Source organism: Wyeomyia smithii, chromosome 3, assembly GCF_029784165.1.
Source record: "Wyeomyia smithii strain HCP4-BCI-WySm-NY-G18 chromosome 3, ASM2978416v1, whole genome shotgun sequence".
NCBI classification, from domain to species: domain Eukaryota; kingdom Metazoa; phylum Arthropoda; class Insecta; order Diptera; family Culicidae; genus Wyeomyia; species Wyeomyia smithii.
In genome coordinates this window covers 10,365,317-10,379,312 of record NC_073696.1, presented here as the reverse complement: position 1 = coordinate 10,379,312, position 13,996 = coordinate 10,365,317, and the positions used below count along the sequence as shown (strand labels likewise).

Sequence of the window (13,996 nt, the reverse complement as noted above, 5' to 3'; positions counted from 1 at the left end):
TTGTACAGTAGGCTGTCCCAAAAAAAATCTATGTTGAAAAAGTCAAGGTGCTCAGCCCTAAATTGAAAGATAATGTTATTTATAGCAGTTTTGTAGAACATTTCGACTTTCTAAAATTCTGATAAATGACTTTTTCAAGCTACAAAACCACTCTTTTGCACTTTTTTCAAATCTGTTTGATTCCTACATTTTTTTTCTTATATTTTTTATTTTTGTGGGGTTGTTTTTTGTGGGGGATCACAAAAATGTGAATCTTTCTCATAATTTTTAGATAATACCCTTCAAAACACATAAAAAAATTTTTTTTGATCAAGAACTGAAATTTCTACTGCGAAGCGTTAATAAAGTTATTTACATTATCTTTCAATTTAGGGCTGATCACCTTGACTTTTCCAACATCGATTTTTTGGGACACCCTATTGTACAGTTTATCGCTCTGCAAACGGCTTTCTTAATAGCGCAGTGTTGTGTTGGTGACATTTCTTAAACGCGTTCGTGTTCCTGCGGATTGGGTGTATTGGGTCTAAAGTTCATCGCAGTGAAACCTTTTCTCCAGTGTTACGCTGTAGGTACATATGCTTGTCGCTGATGGCAAGTTCTGCTGAGAGGCAGAAGCCGAGTGAGTGGCAACTGTAATCATGGAAACGGTTTGTTTGTGCTCGGGTTCGAGCGCGGCGGCGTGCTTCACTCACTGAATGCTGCTTCGGTGTCTAAGATAAGTGCATACATTTACAGACATGTTTATTTGAACTGCTGGTGGCTTTCACCGACATGAATCAAATACTTATTTTTTAGTATCCGCGTGTGTGTTTTATCCCACGAAACGGCGCAAAGCGCAGCGTTTTTATATATTTTCTCATTGTTGATATTCATATTTCTGGATAAACATTGCAGATGTTCCTGTCTGCTTTCAATGTTTTTCCGGAGCGTCCCTTCATTTTGGTAATGGTTCGATTTTAGTAACTCTCCCACGCGTGGTTTTTGTTCAGAAGGTTAGAGGGACCCCTCCGCTATCAACTGGTGCAATTAAAGTGTCATAAAAGGTGTTCAATAAGTTGTGGTGATTGAATGAAACTGATAGATAAAAAAATCGATCAAACCAGATGGGACCTTTTGAGATGTTTCTCTAGATTTCTTACCTGAGAAAAGACGTGTACCGCACAACTTGTTTGTCTGTTTCGCGATATTTTTGAACTGTTTAAATGTTTTATAATTTTGAAATTAAAATTTTTCCGATATTCATTGTTTTTTTCTTTGCTGGTTATGACTTTTCTGACTTTTGAATGATTATTTTTTAGCTTCAAGCTAAATTTTTGCTATGTATTCACAGACGCAACACAATTAATTTTGAACGTTTTTGTTTAGGTGTGGGTGTCTCTTTTTTTCCTAAATTTATTTTTTTATCTTTTACTAAGTTTTTTTTGCGTTAACGATTGATATCATGGATGCGACCATACCCGCGTTTGAAAATACACTAAAGTCGCTTTTTACGCGGGGGATACGTGCCGCGTAAAAAAACCGCGTAAATTCCGGAATCCGCGTAAAAAACCGCGTGAATTCCGGAATCCGCGTAAAAAAACGCGTAAATTCCGGAATCCGCGTAAATTCCGGAATCCGCGTAAAAAAAAACCATCGTTAATTTTGCATTCCGAGTGAAGGGAACCCGTAATCCGGGCAAAAAAAAATACCGCGTAAATTCCGGAATCCACGTAAAAAAACCGCGTAAATTCCGGAATCCGCGTAAAAAAAACGCGTAAATTCCGGAATCCGCGTAAAAAAAATCGCGTAAATTCCGGAATCCGCGTAAAAAAAATCGCGTAAATTCCGGAATCCGCGTAAAAAAACCATCGTTAATATTGCATTCCGAGTGTAGGGAACCCGAAATCCGGGAAAAAAACCGCGTAAATTCCGGAATCCGCGTAAAAACCGCGTAAATTCCGGAATCCGCGTAAAAAAAACCGCGTAAATTCCGGAATCCACGTAAAAAAAACCGCGTAAATTCCGGAATCTGCGTCAAAAAAAAAAACCGCGTAAATTCCGGAATCCAGGTAAAAAAAACGCGTAAATTCCGGAATCCGCGTAAAAATAAACGCGTAAATTCCGGAATCCGCGTAAAAAAACGCGTAAATTCCGGAATCGGCGTAAAAAAACCGCGTAAATTCCGGAATCCGCGTAAAAAAAACCGCGTAAATTCCGGAATCCGCGTAAAAAAAATCATCGTTAATTTTGCATTCCGAGTGAAGGGAACCCGAAATCCGGGCAAAAAAAATACCGCGTAAATTCCGGAATCCACGTAAAAAAAACCGCGTAAATTCCGGAATCCACGTAAAAAAAAACGCGTAAATTCCGGAATCCGCGTAAATTCCCTAAAACCGCGTAAATTCCGGAATCCGCGTAAAAAAAATCCGCGTAAATTCCGGAATCCGCGTAAAAAAAAACCGCGTTAATTCCGGAAGCCGCGTAAAAAAAACCATCGTTTATTTTGCATTCCGAGTGAAGGGAACCCGAAATCCGGCCAAAAAAAAAATACCGCGTAAATTCCGGAATCCACGTAAAAAAAAAACCGCGTAAATTCCGGAATCCGCGTAAAAAAAACCGCGTTAATTCCGGAATTCGCGTAAAAAAGCCGCTTAAAAAACCTGCGTAAAAATACCGCGTAAAACGCGACCTTAGTGTAATTTACTTTTCACAACTCGCATTCGAATATAAGTCACATGTCAAATGTGATGATGTGATGATAGCAATTGGATACCGTGTAGTGGCCGCTTCAAACAACGTAATCGCGATGTATATTAAATGTTCACAGTATTTTTTTTATTATTAAATATATCAACCTTATTGATTCTAAAATAACAAAAAAAAAGAAAGATAGGTTTTGTTTTAAGTACAGTAATTAATCGTTTAAGTTCGGTTTGCTGTGACGGTGATCTGGAAATTCGTATCGCGTAGCTTACTCTCACAGGACATGAAATCGGTGCCTGCGAATCAGCTCATTACTTCGCGCTTAGCTTTTGTATCTGACGATTTATTATTTGGTTTAAAAAAAATTATTCTTCGCGCGCGGGATTCGAAAATATCTGATCGTGTTGCCTACCCCATCATACTAACACAAATACCCTTCCTGTGACATCCGTAGAGATGCAGAGGTGAACTCGGTCTCATAACAACGTTTGTCGAACCAACCTTTTCTTATTTTTCTCCAACGACTGTAAGGACGTGGCCGGCGCCGTTATTGATCCCTTTAAAGTGAGAGTTGAAGATGGTATAACATCCCAAAAACTATCCAACTTCACTAGCTCAGGTCAATCACGGAGGTGCAACTACGATATGTACGGTCGTCAATACTCATGCTCATGCTCATGCTCATAAAATTATATATTGAGAATACTCTCAATAGCTGAATTAAGTTCGACCAGATAGGCCGTAGAACGAAGTAGCAGTTTCTAAATCATCCGATACTGATACTTTCAAAGAGACGAATGTCAGAACATTGAGTTGCTTGCCTTTAGGTACCAGCTTTTTGTACTTCACCGTTGATTTCTCAGTGTTGAAACTTTCCCGAAAATAACCGATGACGTCTTCTTAAATCTTCACAGAACCAAACGTTGCAACAGCAGCAGTGGCAGGAACGTTGGAGGCTGTGGTGGTAGTGGCTGCGGTTGGAATGACAGTGGATGCGACGGCACTGGTGTAATTAGCAGCAGGAACTGGCATCATAGTAGGAGGGTGCCTAGGACGGTAAACCTAAAACGTTTCCAAAATTAGAGTGCTATGAGTTATCTAAACTGATTTGATCCGAACGATAACGAATGTTTACAGTAATATTTGTTGTTGTGTCGAAAGCTTGTGACAACCGTGTATCTGTCGATTTTCTTCTTAATAGCTGATATGTAAGTAAACTATTCATTGACTTCAAAATTTCAGCATATTGGCCAATACGGAGATCCATGATAACAAAAAAAAAATCACTCCGGATAATCGAGTTTCCCGGATAATCGAATCAGAGAAAAAAAATTCAAATTTGCGATTAACGCACATAAAGTAAATACATCTTTTTTTTTTTTTCATTTCACTTGTATGATGCAGTGGTACAACAGAATTTATTTCTAAGGGGAAAAGAGGTAAAATCTTGAGAAGCAAAAAAATTAATTGGACACTGATCATTTTCACTTAATTCGAACATGTCCCAAACATGCCGGAAGTTACATTAATGGTAACAAATATGCCAAAAGGGAAAGGTAAAGGTAAAATTTCGGAACAAAAAAATTATATTCCGGATAATCGAGTCCGACCTATATTACAAAACCGGAGTAATCCAATATTTGACGACCAACCATTGAAGTTTTTTGCATCGAACGCAGAGCAGTTGACGTGCAGCAGCTTGTCAGAAACTCCGCTATAGAAAACGTATTTTTCGTTACTTTACGAACTAGTTTCATTTTTGTCATATGACTTACATATTAAGTTTAGTAAAGAGGGCAATGTATGCAGTTTGCGAGGATGCGAAAAATGAACGGGAATAGAAGGTGTGACTTTTTAGGCTTAGAAAAAAAATTTCCCTCGTCCAGACCCAAATGCCAAATGCTATTTATTATGAGTTTCGAAATCGAAATAATATACAGAAACCGAAAAAAAATATTATAATCTAAGATGGCGACTGTCGGTTTCTGCAAAATTGTCAGATACCATCCAATATGGGCATTTTCGGATCCGGGAAATAACTCCAGATGCCATTTTGTGCTCCAAGATCTAGCTTTCTACGAGGTCAATATATTGCTTATTATTAAAAACTCCATCCCTTATCAACGCCTTAGGAAACGAGTTCCCTCACCTTTCTTTTTTGGACTGAATTGAGTCTTTTGAAAGACGCAATGATATCTTTTATTCAACGTAATCACATGAGAAACAGCTGCCATATTTATTCACCCAACAAACATTATAGCACTTTACACTTTACTCATTTTGCTTCAGCTTATCACGAATCCAATCGCTGTAGTGGCCCACATTGGTGAACACGTCCGAATATTCCTCCCGGCGGCAGTCGGAATGGCCAAAGCTGGAGATCGCCGCCAGGAAATAACGGCCCTCAAACGGACCATTTCTCACGTACTGAAACGGAGCGGCTCCCATATAGTGCGAGCAGTTTTCATCGTTATCGTCGTGATTGTAGGTGCTACAAATCTGTCCTCCTGACGTATCTAAAGCTACGTTGGTATCTGCGTATTTTCGTTTGCAACTTTGGAAGTCCGCCAGCTGAACCACGTTTCTGATCAAATATTTTTCTGGGCGAGAATGTTTCTTCCAGCCAACAATGCTGAGTAATTTATTCGCCGGAACTGGCGTTCCTTTGGTGGGTAAGCAGATAGGTGTAAGAGCCGTTGACTGATCCAGCTGGATCAGCGCGATATTATTAGCAAATTTTGGAGTGTCATAGCTCGGGTGAACGGAAACACCTTTGATTGGGATTCGCACTGCTGTGGTTTTCACAGTTTTCCCTTCAACTTCGAAGATATCGGTAACGGTATCCAACCGATAGTCGTTGAGTCGAACCGAGCGACTGAAAGAAAAATGTAATTTCTCAAACTCGAACAATACAATCAAAAAAGAAAAAAAAAAATACTCACAGAGTCGCGAGTCGTCGCCGCTGAACACAATGCGCAGCAGTTAGCATAAATCTCGGATGAATTAAAATTCCATGGCAAACGTCTTCCAGAAAGCGAGTGTTTAAATTTACAAATTCAATAACCGCCAGCCAAGGATACTGTCCAAGTGAACCCTTGAATTCTTCAGGAGTCCCTAGAGGATATTTTTCCTTACCGCACTGTGAAACATCAAGAAGGTTTGCCTGATCACCGCTAGATGTACTAGCAGCCGGCGTTTCGATCGGCTCCGCATCCGTTTCGATCGTAGTTTCGATGGTAACATGAGATCTTATCCAGTCTATATAGTAAGCTGCATCCATCAACACCAAATAGCTAGTGCTTATGATCTTCAACGTATTCGGATCCGTTTTTCCATTGCTTACAATCCCTCGTAGTACCCAACTGTTACCGACGCGGAGGAACATACCGCCTCCACTATCTCCAGGACCCGCCGCCGTTCCATTCCGATAACCAGCACAGAATGTTTTTTTATCATGAAAAACTTTTGAATAGTGATCATAATCACTATCCAGACAATCTTGCTTAGACACGATCGGCATTGTCGCCTCATTCAGGTCTTTCGGTAAACCATAGTTTTCGTCCAGCCCCCAGCCGGCAATATATCCGATCTTCGCAACAATTTTGTTCAGTGATTTATCCCCTTGCCACAAACAGATCGGCTGCACGTGGCTCGAATATGTAATCTCTGTGTAAAGTTTCATTAGAGCCACATCATCTTCGAAGGATATGTCATCGTACCCCTCGTGACGTATAATAATGTCCACATTATGTTGTTGGGCATGTTTTTCCGATGCATCCAGATTCGTTACTCCAAGTTTGACAAACACCCGACTCGGTGGCAATCGCTGCCTCTCGGTAGGATCTATCGTACAGTGCGCAGCGGTGATGACAAACTGCTCTGTTAGAACTGTCACTCCGCATGCATAAGATGAGCTTTTCGGCACTCGGACGAACATTGCACCGTGCCAAGGCCATGATCCAGCCAATGCGCGGTACCCAAAAGCAATGAACTGTTGGGCGATTGCTTTCTTCTGTCCACAACTGGCAGCTGCTGGAAAACCAGATATTCAACCCTTCGACCTTCAAAACCAAAAAAAAAAAAAAACAATCAAAAACTTACCATCATTGGACCAAGAAATAATTTCTAGAACTAGCACGATCGCAATTGTGAATAGCTTCATACTCGGTGGTAAACTGAGACAACAATCTGTCTGACCATTGACACAAGATTTCGTTGTTGTGAATCCCCTATTTCATGACCGTTCAAAACAAGCAGACTGGACGCTGGAAGAGAGCTGAGCCGAGCACGCGACTCGCTCAGAACGGCTGCTTCGACACTAGAAGGCCGCATCGGCATCGGCTTTGGTCACTGTAGAACCAGTTCTGTCGCGCTGATAAGTGGGAAGTTACGAGGCGTTACGCTAAGCGAGCGATCGCCTGTCTTGGAAGACTAAACTATGCTTAGTCGGTATGCACAGTAAAATAGTTTTGTTCGAATAAAATCAGGTCATCATGTGCGTGACGAAGAGTTCAACCCTAGTGAGAGCGATCGTGCTGAAAGAACGAGAGTGATGTGATTGCGATGTTTAACAGTTTTAGATCAGCAAAAGGGTCAGTCTAACAATACGAATCTTTGTCTCGAATGCTTAGCGAAATAATGCTAAACGTTGCCAACTACCGAGGTGGAATTCGGTATTTAAACCAGAGACCATTTTGGGAATAATGCTTTATACCAGGAATGGAGTTAGAGTTCTCTTCCAACGAAATAGAACTACCCCGAGATCCATGATCTCCGCAAAAACAGAGTAAATGAGAGTTAAAATCTCTTGCTTAGCTGTCAGCAAGTTTATTTTCCTCTAACCCGCAGTTATTGGCTACCCAAGTAGCATATCTTTAAAGAAGCTGGTTAAGCCCAACTCTAGATTTGTAGTGCTCTGCCAAGGTTAAAGGGCGACTGGGGATTAAGCATTTCAGATAAGCATAACAAATGTCACGACAGCATTAACAAGACTGTGACTTATACGTCTTCATTAGAATCCCATTCTCTTGCGAAAATCTATCCGCACTTTGCGTGTGTACGCTCCAGCTATAATCGATTCATTTATAATTCGTTAAACCTCGACGACGGTTTGCGCTCCGATGATTTTCTTATACCGACACACACACACACACAGTTCGATTCAGGCGTAGTCTAGTATTCGCACTTAATCGTTCGCTGCTCTCAATCAGTTTGCCGTCGCGAACCGTTTTACATGTCATTAATCTCAAGCACGACCGGTTCCAGTTCCGCTTTCGCAGGGCTGGTAGCGGTAATTCACTAGCGGAAGAAACGGACAGTTTAAACTTCTTCAAATGTTGAATGCACCCCGCATGGTCTTTAGACAAACTTCAGCTGCTTCACTCAGACACGGTGGCCACCGGCAGGGCACGGGAGGAATTCAATTACCACACCACCGTGTCGCCCTATAGCTAATGAGTCAAGGATAAATCGTGCCAACCTTCCGCGAGTTTGTTTCCCTTCGGGAAAGGGTGTGGTAGGTTTAATCAAACGTTGACAAGTACCAGTGCGTCTTGAACTGTCCTACAGATCAGACGTTTTTTCGGTTGCTTGTGGACTGGTCCTTGACTGCCTATAGCTTCAAAGTTTGTGTTTTGTCAGTGTGTCTTTTAAAGATTACCTGAAAGTTATTTCCCATCAGTCTTTCTCAAGACTACCTACTTTTGAATTTAACATTTGTTTTAACTTTTTTCGTATCACCTGAAATGGCTGGACGAAAAAAGAAACCTCGCATCGCTGAGGGGAGGAAAAGAGAGGCATCTCTTTCTGACACATCGAGTGTCTGTAGTGACAATCCTTTTGATATTTTGCCTGAGCAAGAAGCTGGTGAAATGGAAGTTATTAATAATGAAACTATACAAAATATAAAATCTTTAAAAAATGAGAAAATTCCACCTATTGTGGTAACTATTTCTTCTGAATTTAATATATTCAAAAAGGAACTTTCAACGTTTGTTTCTGACGTTAAAATTACCTATCAAATTGGCCGTAGAGGTGAATGCCGCTTATTAGCCGACTCAGTAAAGGGTCGTGATCGTCTTGTTCAGTATTTAACTGACAAGATGTACAAATTTTTTACATATGACACCAAGAACGCCAAGCCGTTCAAGGTTGTCTTGAAAGGTCTCACCAACGATCAAACCGTTGATGAGATCAAACTTACTTTAACAGAATTACTTGGCATAGCCCCTACCCAAGTAATTCTAATGAAACAAAAATCACGAGGCGAAAACAGTCAGAGAACTGGAATTTCCCTTGTTAATTATTTAATTCATTTTAACACAATGAGGTTAACAACTTAAAATTTTTTGAAAAAGTACATGCTTTGTATAATGTGCGTGTAAAGTGGGAAATTTATAGGAAGTATGGCGGAGGTGAAAAGCATATCACCCAATGCCGTACTTGCCAACGTTATGGCCATGGTTCCAAATTCTGTAACATGAACCAAAAATGTCTTAATTGTGGAGACACTTCTCACAAAAAGGACACATGTCCTGTGAAAGAGAGTAAAAATTTTCGCTGTGCGAATTGTAACGGCAACCACATGTCAAATTTTTATCAATGCCCAGTCCGTTTAGCAATTGTTAAGGCAAGGCAAGGTAAACAAAATTCAGTTTCTCAATTAAAACCAACTTCAAAACAAAATTCTCCAAGCGTACCAGTGACGCATAGTTTACCTACTCCTTTGCATACCCGTTTAACTTATGCACAGGTTACAGGTAGTTCGAACATTATACCGCTTAGTGTTGGTAGTTCGAAAATGACCGTTAATATGGGTAAGCAAAACACGCTAGAAAATAATTGTACACCTATTACTCCAGCTAATATTGCTGCCGAAAATATTTTTTCTAATTTCAACTGCCTGGGGCCTATTACGGCAGGTAAACTTTCTTTTCTGCAACAGGCAATGTTCGATCTTATGAACGCCATGTTGCAGGCAAAATCAATGTTTGAAGCCATTCAAATAGGCACAAATTTTACTATTAAAATTGTTTCTAATTTAAAAATTTAGCAATGATTTTAAATAAAACAATTAAAATATTAAATTGGAATGCTCGCTCATTGAAGGCCAATGAGAATGAGCTTTTTAATTTTTTAACAGTAAATAATGTGCATATTGCAATTATTACTGAAACATTTTTGAAACCTCACATAAAATTAAAATATGATCCCAATTACGTGGTTCATAGATATGATAGGATTCAGGGTTCCGGCGGTGGAGTTGCAATTGTTATTTATCGCCGAATCAAACATCGTGCTCTTCCCCATCTTGAGACGAAAGTTATTGAAACTTTGGGAATTGAAGTTAAAACTGAACTTGGGATTTTATTCATTGCCGCAGCATATTTACCATTTCAATGCACACGCGAGCACAAAAATTATTTTAAAGGTGATTTACAAAAACTCACCAGAAATCGTTCGAAATTTTTCATAATCGGCAATTTTAACGCTGAACATCGTTCATGGAATAATTCTCAAAGTAATTCCAATGGCAAAATTTTATTCAATGATTGTTCTTCAGGATACTATTCTATTTTGTCTCCGAATAGTCCTACATGCTTTTCTTCTGTAAGAAACCCTTCAACAATTGATTTGGTGCTAACAGATCAAAGTCATGTATGTAGTGATTTGATCACACATGCTGACTTTGGTTCTGACCATCTTCCAATAACTTTTTCTTTATCACATGAATCAGTTTTAAACCCTATGAGCTCTGTTTTTAATTATAACAAGGCTAATTGGGAAAGTTACAAAACTCATATTGAGAGAAATTTCAATAATGAGCTTGATTTGCAAAACGAAGTGAATATTGATTCTGCTTTGGAAGCATTAAAATGTGCAATTGTTGATGCCAGGAATTATTCTGTTCCAAAGGCTCAAGTGAAATTTGATTCATCAATAATTGACGAAAATCTTCAACTTCTAATTCGTTTGAAAAATATCCGCAGACGTCAATATCAACGTACTCGTGACCCTGTTTTTAAAACTATTTATAAAGATTTACAGAAAGAGATTAAGCATAGATTTACTCTTCTGAGAAATCAAAATTTTGAGACTAAAGATGAAAAATTGAAACCATATTCAAAACCATTTTGGAAGCTGTCGAAGATTCTTAAGAAACCTTCAAAGCCTATTCCAGTTTTAAAAGATGGTGAACGTTTTCTTGTATCCAATGAACAAAAGGCTCAAAGACTTGCTCAGCAGTTTGAGAGTGTTCATAACTCAAATTTGAATTTTGTGAGTCCAATTGAAAATGAAGTCACACGTCAATTTGATTTCATTTCTTCCCAGAATTTTTTACCTGCAGAAATAATTGAAACCAACTTGAATGAGATTAAATCAATTATTAAAAATTTCAAAAATATGAAAGCACCTGGTGACGATGGAATCTTTAATATACTAATCAAACATCTCCCTGAGAGCACAATGGAATTTTTAGTGAAAATTTTCAATTGCTGCTTCAAAATTGCATATTTTCCCAAATTATGGAAAAATGCAAAAATTACTCCCATTTTAAAACCGGATAACAACCCAGCTGAAGTTTCAAGTTATCGACCAATCAGTTTGCTTTCTTCAATAAGTAAACTGTTTGAGAGAATTATTCTTAACAGAGAGTGTCACACATCAACGAAAATTCAATTTTTGCAAATGAACAGTTTGGATTTCGCCATGGGCATTCCACAACTCATCAATTGCTCAGAGTTACTAATATGATACGAGCTAACAAATCTGAAGGTTATTCCACTGGAGCTGCTCTTTTAGACATAGAAAAAGCATTCGACAGTGTTTGGCATAAAGGTTTGAGTGCGAAATTGCAAACTTTTAATTTTCCAATTTTCCTAATCAAAATTTTAAAAAATTATCTTACTGATCGAACTCTGCAGGTTGTCTATCAGAATTCAAAATCTGATAGATTTCATGTCAGAGCAGGTGTACCTCAAGGTTCAGTCTTGGGTCCAGTCCTGTACAACATATTCACTTCAGATCTTCCTGATTTGCCTCCAGGATGCACAAAGTCATTGTTCTGCGATGACACAAGCATTTCCGTAAAAGGAAAAAGTCTTCGTGTTATATGCAGTCGATTGCAGAAAAGTTTAGATATTTTTTCTTCCTGCTTGCAAAAGTGGAAAATCTCTCCCAATGCTTCTAAAACTCAAATGATAATTTTTCCGCATAAGCCTAGGGCTTCTTTCCTCAAGCCAAACAATAATCACGTTGTCAAGATGAATGGGGTTATTTTAAGTTGGTCCGACAAGGTTAAGTACTTGGGGCTAATTTATGATAAAAAACTTATTTTCAAAGAGCACATTGAGAGTATACAAGCCAAGTGCATCAAATATACGAGATGTTTATATCCTCTCATTAACAGGAATTCTAAACTTTGTTTAAAAAACAAACTTTTGATTTACAAACAAATTTTTAGACCAGCAATGCTTTATGCTGTACCGATCTGGTCAAGTTGCTGTTCAACAAGGAAGAAAACGCTCCAAAGGATTCAGAATAAAATTCTGAAAATGATTTTGAAGCGTCCTCCTTGGTTTGGTACACTCGAATTACATAGACTTACTGGTGTTGAACCATTAGAAGCTATGTCAAATAAAATTATTAACAATTTTCGACAAAAATCGTTGCAATCCTCAATTGCTACGATAAGCTCTCTTTATAGCCAATAAGTTAGCAATTAAGTTAGTTGTAAGTTTACTTCCCCTTTTCTGACAAGTAGGTTTAAATCCCTACGAATGATAAGTCCTAATTGCGAAAGCAAACAAATCCTAACAATTAAAATTACAAATTTCTAACAGTGTTGAGAAGTCACCATTTGTGATTGGACACACATACTCATTATTTACTAATATTTATCATAAATACTTAAGTTAGTAGCAAATCCCCCCTTAAAAAAAAAAAAAAAAAAAAAAAAAACGTTGACAAGTACTTTAGACCTTTTGTCTGTTGAGCTTGTTGTGCTTTGTATGATTAACTCGAGGAATCAATCAACGTTGCAACTAGAACGAATTTCGCGATCCTAGCCTTGTGAGCCGAGCGTGGCTCTTTGAGGTAATCCGATATTTTCGGACAAGATGCCAACTGCTTTCCATTGGGACGCGATCAAAGAGCGGCCGCATCTTCGCTTCTGCCTACGAACGCGCAATACTAGCAGCCGCGGCGCATCACGCACAACATCGATCATCGGGGCGGGCAGGAGGTGACATCAAATCCATCACAATTGTTGATTTATTTCTCGGCTGGTTACTTTTGCACTAAACAATCCGGAACGAACGAACGCATGAACGACGATGAAGGACTGACAGCAGCCAGTCGATTCCAGCCCCGCAGGAGGTCCAGAAGATAGTTTACGTATCACTGCAACCCAAAAGGTGGGAAGGCTTCTGTTTTCTAATCGGTTAACGGCGAGAAACGTTGTAATATGATAGGAAACTCACCAAACAGTTCGAAACGAAATGTCATTTTGATAGCATTCCAAGTATAACAAAAGGAGTTCATTTCGATTGTGGTTTGTTTGAAAAATGCTTTTACCGGTGGCAGTGTTACCAAACTTCAGCTAATTTCGAACTTAATCTACTGGAAATTATTTTTCACTGTCAGAAAAAAATGGAAGTTGTGTAGAGTTAGCATCTCTAAACATTATCGGTGACCGAATCTACCACCAATCGCCAGGGCAAAACTGACCGTCTCCTCGTCCACGCGGCTGTCTGTCCGTCTGTCTAGCTCAGCGGGATACCGACAAACTTGAAATTTAATTTGACAGCAGAAATTGGATACACTCGTGTGCTGCTGGCTGTCGTTCGGTAATCCAGTCTCTGTGGCGAAGATGTGCGTCCATCACTCAATTGAGAAGCGGTCTTTACCGAGGGCTGCCGTTTTGGCCCCTAGCGCAATCAATCCCCGTATAAAGAAAACTCGAAATGACTGAAATTCTACCGTGTTGCCTCACCTGGCCCGAAGCCGGACGGACTTCTGTGCTTCTGGGATCCGCCCCGAAAACTAGCGAAACCACAACGAATGAAAGCGCATATCGAAACGCGATGCCATGAGCGACCGCGAGCTCGGATCGGTCTAGCTATGAGCCAATTAGTCTTGGCATACCGTGCCATCCTCAAGGGTTACTGTACCTGGTGCTGGTGCTGCTTGGCCACGGGTTCGGAGAAGAGTAGGCCTAGTCGTGATAGCCACAATCAACGGCTAATCGATCTGCTGCACCCACTGACTTCTGCGCACCCCATTGCCAACTGTTCGTGCGGAGGGAGGACCCGCG

At 39.6% G+C, this 13,996-nt stretch overlaps 2 protein-coding genes across 6 annotated transcripts in view; both read right to left on the bottom strand.

The window, feature by feature from the left end:
• LOC129727054 (transcription factor hamlet) overlaps nt 1-13,996 on the bottom strand; it is a 251,971-nt gene that overhangs the window by 41,908 nt on the left and 196,067 nt on the right. The window lies entirely within an intron of this gene.
• On the bottom strand, nt 4,895-6,926 carry LOC129727052 (transmembrane protease serine 9-like). Of its 2 annotated transcripts, none has more exons than XM_055684443.1 (3): nt 6,784-6,926; nt 5,625-6,714; nt 4,895-5,557 (listed from the first exon to the last, which is right to left on the bottom strand). In XM_055684443.1, the coding sequence occupies exons 1-3, from the start codon at nt 6,842-6,844 to the stop codon at nt 4,954-4,956; spliced, it is 1,755 nt and encodes a 584-aa protein (XP_055540418.1). In that variant the 5' UTR covers nt 6,845-6,926; the 3' UTR covers nt 4,895-4,953. The 2 variants fall into 2 exon arrangements, with proteins under 2 accessions (XP_055540418.1, XP_055540419.1); XM_055684444.1 differs by having other exon boundaries at nt 5,625-6,711.

What these genes read in the sequence shown, in the direction of transcription:
- LOC129727052 (XM_055684443.1), bottom strand. Translation starts at nt 6,844, where the DNA reads ATGAAGCTATTCACAATTGCGATCGTGCTAGTTCTAGAAATTATTTCT. An exon ending in TATTTCTTGGTCCAATGATG is followed by an intron (nt 6,715 to 6,783) that starts GTAAGTTTTTGA and finishes CTGGTTTTCCAG; the next exon opens with CAGCTGCCAGTTGTGGACAG. An exon ending in CGGCGACGACTCGCGACTCT is followed by an intron (nt 5,558 to 5,624) that starts GTGAGTATTTTT and finishes TTTTTCTTTCAG; the next exon opens with TCGCTCGGTTCGACTCAACG.